This window comes from Fringilla coelebs (genome assembly GCF_963513975.1).
Source record: "Fringilla coelebs genome assembly, chromosome: 4".
NCBI lineage: Eukaryota > Metazoa > Chordata > Aves > Passeriformes > Fringillidae > Fringilla > Fringilla coelebs.
In genome coordinates, this window is record NC_140032.1 from 61,917,074 (window position 1) to 61,926,220 (window position 9,147).

At 37.1% G+C, this 9,147-nt stretch overlaps 1 protein-coding gene across 1 annotated transcript in view; it reads left to right on the forward strand.

Moving 5' to 3' along the window:
- MGAT4D (MGAT4 family member D) overlaps positions 1–6,611 on the forward strand; it is a gene marked incomplete at both ends in the record, with an annotated part of 34,726 nt that extends 28,115 nt beyond the window's left edge. Inside the window, 6 exons of the mRNA XM_084204737.1 lie at positions 1,936–2,043; positions 2,878–3,071; positions 4,760–4,838; positions 4,946–5,024; positions 5,978–6,090; positions 6,585–6,611. Coding sequence (XP_084060863.1) covers positions 1,936–2,043; positions 2,878–3,071; positions 4,760–4,838; positions 4,946–5,024; positions 5,978–6,090; positions 6,585–6,611 — 600 coding nt within the window. The remainder of the gene's footprint in view (positions 1–1,935; positions 2,044–2,877; positions 3,072–4,759; positions 4,839–4,945; positions 5,025–5,977; positions 6,091–6,584) is intronic.
- Between the last annotated feature and the right edge of the window lie 2,536 nt (positions 6,612–9,147).

Genomic DNA, 9,147 nt, shown 5'->3' on the forward strand with positions numbered 1-9,147 from the left:
TCTCCAGTACCAAAAAAAAAAAAAAAACTATGGACCTGTTAGAGCAGGTAGAGAGGCCACAGAAATGATCAGAGGGCTGGAGACAGGCTGAAAGAGTTAGAGCTCTTCAGCTTGAAGAAGAGAAGGCTTCATGAGAGACCATATAGCACCTTCTAGTATCTGAAGGGAGCTTGTAGGAAAGAGGGAGAAAGTCTTTTTATATGTTATGATAAGGGGCAACATTCCTAAACTGAAAGAGGGTATGTTTAGATTGGATATAAGGAAAACATTTTTTATGGTTAGGGTGGTGAGTCACTGGCACAGGTTGCCCAGGAAAGGTGTAGATGCCACATCCAGTGTTTCTGACCAGGCTGGATGGGGCTCTGAGCAACCCATCCAGGGGTTAAGTGGAAGCCTGTCCATAGCAGGGGAGTCAGAACAAGATGATCTTTACAAGTTGCTTTGAACCCAGCCATTCTGTGTTTTTGTGCAGTGGCCTGTGCCTATCATGTGCAGTGGGAACTGCAGGCTGCAAGGGTGGGAGCTCTGACTCAACAGGCAGCCTTATCTCAGCTTCTGCAGAGATGACCACATGCCACTGATTATTCTCAGCTGCTGCCAGAAGCAGCTCTTTTGGTAGTGCTGCCATGGCATAAAACAAGACATTCTAGAGTCTGCATTATTGCAGGGGATGAAATGCAAACCTGTCAGTAGAAAGATCACAAATTTATTTTCTTAAAAATATTTCTTCTTTACTGAAGTCTAGTGTGCCTTTCAGAGAAACAGTTGCCAGTAAATCAATTTGCACACAATGTATTGCGGTTTTACATTGTTTTGCTGAACATCTGCTGTGGACAAAAAAAAAAAAACAACTTAGCTTTTTTATTAGCTTTCCAGGGCATTTGAACTTTTAATTAGTGCTCGTCTGAAAACCATAAATCCCTCATGAGTTTTGATGGTTTTAAGCCAGCTGAGTGAAGACTTAATCGCTTCTGGCTTTAGAAGGCATTGGTATATTTAATGTAACATCTTTCTTTTATAGAACTGAAAGCACTTGATGGAAGAGGTAAGCACATTATCCGCTCAAATTTTAAGGTCTCAGACCTGGAATACAGAAAAGTTAAATGATCTTCCAAACTCATATAATAATTCTGTGGCAGCACCAGAGTACAACCCAGGGAGTCTCATTTTAGCTCTTTGCTTTGTTCCTTCCCATTATGCTTCATTGTTGTATTAATTACTGTGGCATATTTGTGTCATTGTATCAAACTACATGCTCTATATATACAAAGAAAAAAATTACATTTAAAGAAATAGTTTGCTATCATTCAAAGATCAAGAAACTGCAAAATTAGTACCAATTATAGTTATTTAATTCCTTGATATATGTCATGTCCCAGGAGTAGTAAACCAAAAAATTGTGGTTGAAACAGTATTTTAAGGGCTTTCTCTAACTATGTAATAAAAGATTAATAACTTATAATCCATTAAAGACTCCCAGAAAGACAACAGAAAGAGGCAAAATTATGAATATTGAAATGTAACCAGAATCCTTCTTAAGAAGGTCAGTTTTGGTCAAAATAGTTTCATTAGAATGATATGGCAAGACTAAAAGTTGAAATAAAGTTTGCTAGAAACAGCTAAAAAATCAATCAGTTTCAGATTTGAGTCCATTTTTGTCACTCTGAGAGTGAGTCATTGCATACTGTGCAGAAATCCCTGAATTAGTGGTGATTGAGCCTTCAAATCTAAATAACAGCATGAGTGAAATTATGAGTTTTGGTCTAGAAACAGTGTATGTGACAGAAGGTGACTGTTAATTTAAGGATTACTCATTTAAATATGGATAAAAAATCTGAACCTATACCCTTAACTACATAATGAAATCGCCTTATGGAACATAGTTTGTCTCTCCTTGGTTAAATAATCCTTCACTCCCTTTTATTTTCTTTCTAGACACACTGTGAAAAGGAAAAGTCAAAGTTACGTATCCGTGCTAAGCCATCTCTCTTTCAGCATATGGGAATTTTTTCATCATTGGCTGGGAAGATACAGAATCTGAAAGTAAGAATAAGAAATTAATGCCATATTTTTACATTGTATGCTTGTGTTCTGACCTATTTCTCAAATGAATTTCAAGGACCACATCTTTGGCATTATATGGCATTTCAATGTCCAATTATGTTCTACTGATTTGGTTGAGAATTTTGATCTGGCATCTAAGCTGCAGGTGGAGTACTGCTCCTGCACAAACACCTTTGAATCTCTCATCTGAGCAGCATTTCATGGCATGTAGGAACCCTTTTCACAACACAAGGTTTCAGATGCTCTGCTCCATGCTAACAAAGCCATGACGATTTGTTCCATCTGAGCAGTGCACATTCCCAATAAGAGGAATAATTAAGAAGGTAGGACACAGGTGTGCCTAACTTGATGGCCACAGATTTTTAGGGAGAGTTTGGAGGGCAAACTGCACATCTGATAAGCACATGAGCAATGATGAACCCAACTTCAGGAATCTCCTGATGGTGCCGTCTAAGCTAGTGACAAGATTTCTCAGTTGGAGCAGACCAGAGATTCACGTAGCCTTTAGCAGAGCCCAGCAATCACATGTTCTGGCAGGAGGTATCCTAGACAACTATGAAATGGCCTCCTGTGAAGATTCTTATTTTTAAATCTTGGCAGCTAAGAAACAATCAGTGCAGCTCTGTCTACAAATTGAAATGCTGAGTACCAGTGATTACACTGAAATTTAAATTCTATATGTATTAAAAATAGATGATGTATTTTTGGACACTGAGGTGGTTATTTTTTGGAATAGTTTCCTGTACTAATTACAGATATTGATGCACTTTTTTTCCATTGTATGAGTGAAATTACATTTCTTTATACCAACAGGATAAAGATTTTGGAAACAATCTGCTACATAAAGCACATAATAATCCACCTGCAAAAGTGGACACAAGCCTAAAAATATACCAGGAATATACCTTGGAAAAAGTTTATAAAGGCCAAGACTGTTTTTGGGCTTTAGCTCCAGGGGCAGGTGACTACATCAGCTTCACATTTTTAAATCCACTAGAAGTTAAAAAGTAAGTATTATGTGATATGGAACATGGAAACCTACATATATCCAGTTTGGAAATGCTTGAGTCTCTTTGAAGTTATTGGTGCTCAACTGTTTGCATAAACCTTGTTACTGAAAAAATCCATGATTTGCTATTTATCTGCTCTTCTTGAGCAGATCCCCTCCTGAAATACATGTCTTCATTGGTAGTTAGAGAGCTTCTGAATTTTTTTTTCCTTTTATTTCTTCAGGTAAATACTATTATTTATTTCTCCAGGTAAATATTTTACATGATAATTCTCAAAGGAATTTGTTTTTAACTGATGAATTTTATCAGTGATGTCAGTGAAAGCTTTATTTGTGTAGTTGCCAACAGAAAGGCTGTTTGCATGATGTCAAGTCTGTATCTCCACCTAGTGAGCTGCAGTGAATGGCAGTTGTTACAATAAACTGGTGTATTAACCGGTTCATGCTTTATGAAACTTGGGTAGGCTGTAGTTTTGCATGTTCCTGTTATTGCAAAGCTGCCCTGGAGGAAGGTAACTCACATATGGCATTGTCTAATGGCTGGTCCTGATGCCTCGAGAGACTCCCTGGGACAGAGGCCAGACAGTGTTAAAGGAATAAAGTAGGTGTTTATTAAAGGCCCTCAAAGGATTCACCTTGGGCAGTGCAAGAGCCTGGCTGAGGCTACACCCGAGATGGATGATGGGTCACGAGTTTTCACACTTTTATAAGTTTTGGTTCATTTACATATTGGGGATAATTGTGCAGTTACAGCTTCAGGTTGTGAAGTCCCATCCTCCCAGATTGCTCTCCTCAATTTGTTGTTGTTTGTACTTTTTGGGTCTGAAAGTGCAATAGTGTCCTTGGTTCTCAGGCTGGAAAAGGACTGTTTTGTCTAACTTAACTGTGAGGAGAACTTGCTAACACTTTATATGCAATTCAGTTATATATTTATGCAGTACAGAATCTGGAAAATATGAAAGCTAAAACTGAAGGCATCAGTCCAAGCCCCGTTACATTGCTAGTCTGTGAAAATGTACGGTAAATCCTATAATATTTGGTGGGTTTAAGCCTTGAATATTTGATATCAGAGGAGAGAGTTTGATGATTTAAATTCTCCTAGTACTTTTTGAATCTAAAACCCTAAGAACTCTTAATGCCAGAAATGTAAAACCAAAGTGGGATTTTTATTCTTGATGTTTTTGTTGGAGTGTTGTTTGGTCAATACTCTTGCTTATTGGCTATGAAGGAAATTCTTTAGAAGCACCTGAGTTGACCAATATTGATAAAAAGGGGAATTCTCCTGGCATGTAGTATATGGCCTAGTAGAAACAAAAATTTTTGCTGCCACTCACCTTCCAGAAGCCCATTCCACTTCAATCTTACAATTATAGGAATAGATCAGAGGGCAGATCTTCCTTAGCCATTTAAACGTGGGAAGTTAATTTATTTGGAAATTGAGCACTAAAAAGGGGGAACACTTGCCTTTATGGTCCCAGAAAAAGATGGTTTAAATATTTGTACTGTTTAAAATAAAAATACTATATTATGGTTTGTTTATAGTTTCAAGGCCTATTTCTGTTCTCCATAGCCCAAAATCCATAAAGCAAAGGTATCTGAAACTTTCCTTCAAAACTGGGAAGAATTACTTCCATAGAACTCTTCTAAAGTATAAAATGCCTGGAAATAATACACCTTTATCATCAGGTACTTGTTCAGAAGTGGAAACATGGAGCACCCTGGTGATAAACTGTTTAACACTACTGTGGAAGTGTTGCCAGCTAATGTAAGTTTTTCATTTAGAACCATATTTCATTTTCAGAATGATATTCAGCATAAAATGTCATACCCTAGAATATACTTCCTGAAATGTTATTATTTTATTTTTTACAGGAAATGCTAAGAAAAGAATTGATTGACAATGGAAGTAAATTTAACTACCCAGCAACCAAAGATGGATATTTACAAATAGGTAAATTGTTTATTGTTACTTCAAAACCAGTAATTTTGTTCCTACATATAAAATGTTTCTGCTCTTAGGGATTTCATTAACTCTTTGACAAATTCAGCATTCCAAGGTGAACTAGTAAGGAAAAGAAACCCTTTGCCTTACTGCATATTGTAGTGTATGGTGTTTGACCAATGACTCTCCTATTTTGATTTAAATATCACCAGTGGCAAAAGCCAAGACATCTAATTAGAAGGAGAACTAATTACAGTCCCTGTAAAGGGTCTGTCTGGCAAGGTTTTGGTAGCTGGGCCAGGGGGCTGGGGGGAAACTACAGGGGTGGCTTCAGTGAAAGCTGCCAGAAGCTTCTCTTTTGTCCAGTGGAGCCAGAAGCAGCCAGCTCCAGGACAGACCTACAAAGGCTGAATCCATCAGTGAGGGGATGTGTTATTCCATTGTGGGATAGCACATTCTTAAAAGGGGGCAGGAAAGCTCTGTGTAACAACAATTGCAGCTGGAGAGAGGAGGCAGAATACATGAGAGAAAAAACTCTGCAGACAGCAAGGTCAGTGTAGAAGGAGGGGGAGGATGCCATTCTGACTCCCCTAAGGAGGAAGGAGCAACAGAGACAAGATGTGATGGACTGACCATGACCCCCATTCCCTGTCCCCCTGCACACCTGGGGGTAAGGAGGTAGAGAAAATCAAGAGTAAAGTTTAGTCCCAAGAAGAAGGGAGGGTTGAGGGAAGGTGTTCTTAAGATTTGATTTTATTTGTCATTACCCTACTCTGGTATAATAATATTTTTTTTCCCAAGTCAAGTCTGGCATGCCCATGACAGTAATTTGTGACTGATTGATCTCTCCTTGTATTCCTGGATTTAATTTATAGTTTGTAATTACCAGTTTTTTCACTAAGTTTGCTTGGAAGGGCTTTCATTCTAATAAATGTTCATTTGGGTCTTGTGGGTTTCTTAAGGGGCTTTTGAAAATGGCATTGCAGAAGGCAGCATCCCTCAGGCAATAGGAAGAATAAAGGCTATTCGTTTATCAGTCAGCTCTGATTCTCCGGTCTGGGCAATACTAAATGAGGTAAGCATGTCAATAAAAGCATTTTTATTTTTCATTATTAAATGAATTTTGCTTCTTCCAATTGTGTACTACTGGTAATCATTCATCTTCTTTCATTTTGAATAGAATTGTATGTGGAAAAACACAAGTGAAGAATTATGTTAATCGTTTTCAGGAGAGAAATTAAACTTACTTCATTGAAAGTGCTGGAAATTCTCATACTGTAGTTGCTAGGACTTGGGTTTTGACAAACAAAGCTCTTTTCAGTCACCATCTTCAATATTAATTACATCATCTCAACATTTTCAGATAAGCCTCTGGTTTTTTAATTCTTCCAAGTTTTTCCCAAGTGTTTAAATGTCAGTAAGTCATAAATAGAAATTCTCAGCAGAAGTCACTGAAGAGAATTACTACAGCCTTAAACCCAGCCATAGCTGGAAGAAGGGAAAAAAACTAATGTTGCAGGCAAAGATCCTGCAGATTTTAGAAAATAATCGATTTTGGTTTTTTTCCAGGTACTTATCAAGACATCTGAAAACTGAAAAAAAATACATTTTTGATGGGTCACCTGTTATGTATTTCTTGAAACCAAGGCTGACTTCAACAAACAAAACAAAACAAAAAGACTGGGTCAAAAGACCAATTCCATACCCCTTTAGTTATTAATACTCTGTATTAGGAAGAGTTGAGATAAATCTTAGGTCTTTATATGACAAGGTGTATCAAAAGAATGTTAGTAATTTCTATAAAATGTTCTTGAGTAATATGCCATATATAAAAATCTCACCTTAGTTTGGCAACATTAAATAGATATTATTGAGAACAGTTGATAAGGCATCACAGCCTACCTCAGGGACTAAAGCATAAAGGTATAAGAAGTTTCACCAGAAATGAAAATACAGACATTTTGAAAAATATTAAGGACACGGCATTCAACTCCATTAAAAAACACTTGTCAGTTTTGTAGGGAAATTAGAACTGAAGGAAAAGTTGTCAATATTCATTGCAAGTATTTAAAGTAGTTCACAAGAACAACTTAGTGTTATGAAAATTGATCTCAAACTTAATAAAATGTGTTTCAGCCTTAATGTAGCATAAATTATGTTAAATTTTTTTAATGAAGATTGCCTACAAATTATCACTTTAATAACTTGAAACTTAAAGAGGTATTTTTTTGGAAGATTGTAAAACTTCTCAGTGAATTGTGCAATGAACTAATTACAGGAAATAAGGGTATTATGTGTAACTATATTTTTGTAAAAAGAAAATCTATTTAAATAAAATTTTGGATCCTGGAATTAAATAATCAGTGTGTACTGATATTTTAAATCTTGTCACAAGTTGAAATTCAACATAAATTTGAAAATAAAGAGTAAACCACAGTAGTCTCATTTGAAAAGTTTTTGGGAAATGACAATCTACCTTGGACATCTACCTGTTAATGGTCAGAATTCCAGAATAATTTCCTTAGCACATGAAGCATGACTGCACCCTCATTCCCCTGCACAGGCATTGCATCCTGACAGCAGGAAATAAACTGCAATATGTGGATTTATATTGAATGGGTTACATTAACCCGTTGTCTTCCTAATGCCACAGTGTTTTTTATTTAGAATGAGATGGATTTTTTTTTTTTTGCATTAAAACAGTTCAGGAGAGTGTTTTTTCCAAGGACAACCTCTAGTAATACTTTGATAATATTGCTTAGAGGTCTATTGTTTATTTATTTAACTTTATTTAGACTTTTATGTCCAGGATTGTTTATATACTGTGGTGATATATATATGTGTACGTGTAGATGTATGTACATGCATATATTGGAACAAATATTGTAGCCTTCATTAGGTTAGGAGTTTAATGCCAGTTAAAAATTAGTGCAGTAATTCAGCATGCTCAGAGGTATACTGAGGGACACCTTTGTTCCTCAGCACTTACAGTGAAAACATAAAACCTTATTTTGCCATGGCTTTCACTGCAACAGATTCACTGTTGGAAGTAGTGTCTGCACTCAGGGTGCCTTACATTCACTTGATACAGGGCAGTGTCACTAAGGAGGAAATTCCAGAGCAATTTTTTAAATCAGTGAAAACACAGAATATACTAAAATAATAGATTTTGCTACCAAAACATCTCATTTTCACAGTGAAATGAGATTTCTGTCTAGTTGTTGAAGCATACTTTTAAGCTCATCAGAAGTTCATCGAAATGCTTGGTAAAAAAAAAAATAATTAAATTTTCCATTCTGTGCTGCCAGGTTGGTGCTTCATTCCTTGTTTCTGTTTTTACATATTTTACATAACCTTAAATCAGAGAATACCCTTCTCATCACACTGATGTAAATGAGGTTTTGCTTGGTGTTGTAAATAATTAATGCTTTGCAAGAACTATTAATTCTTCCCCGTGCTTTCTCAAGAGCGGAGCAGAGCCACAGTCTGCAGAAGCACAGCTCCGCTGTAAAATCAAAGGAACCTCCTCAGAGGAATTCTGGATTTTCACTGAAGAAGCAGTAGAGGAAAAGCAAGTATTCCAGCCCCAGGAAGTTTCCAGCAAGGGAGTGCAGTGTAAGAATACTTCAGCAACAACGGAATACTTCTGTGTGCTACTGGCAACAGGCATCACCAGCAAGGGAACGGGCTGGGTTTGTTCACAAGGAGTGGTTACAGAACACCTGCAGCTTCCTTTCCAGCCTGCAAGCATGGTCTCACCTGTGGTTTTCCATGTAACAACCCTGCACACTGAACCTTCACACTCCATGGCCCCGAGGCCAGATCAAAGGCTGAATAGCAGCCTTCCCATAGGAAGGCTTCAGTTCAGGTCCAGGGGATGAGGAACTTCCTCTAATTTTATGAGTGACTGGTTTTGAAGTCTAGGCATTGTGATTGTCACTTACAAAACCAAAGGTGGTAAACCGCTAGTGAAAAAAATAACTGCGAAAAGAGTTTCAGATTACAAACCAGATCACCAGGCTCACCGAGTGGGGAATTTTACTTCAGTAATTTCATGAGGTTTAAAACATAAATCTCAAAAGTAAGGTCTATCTCAGACTCATTGTACATGTACTTGATCATGTTAAGTGTC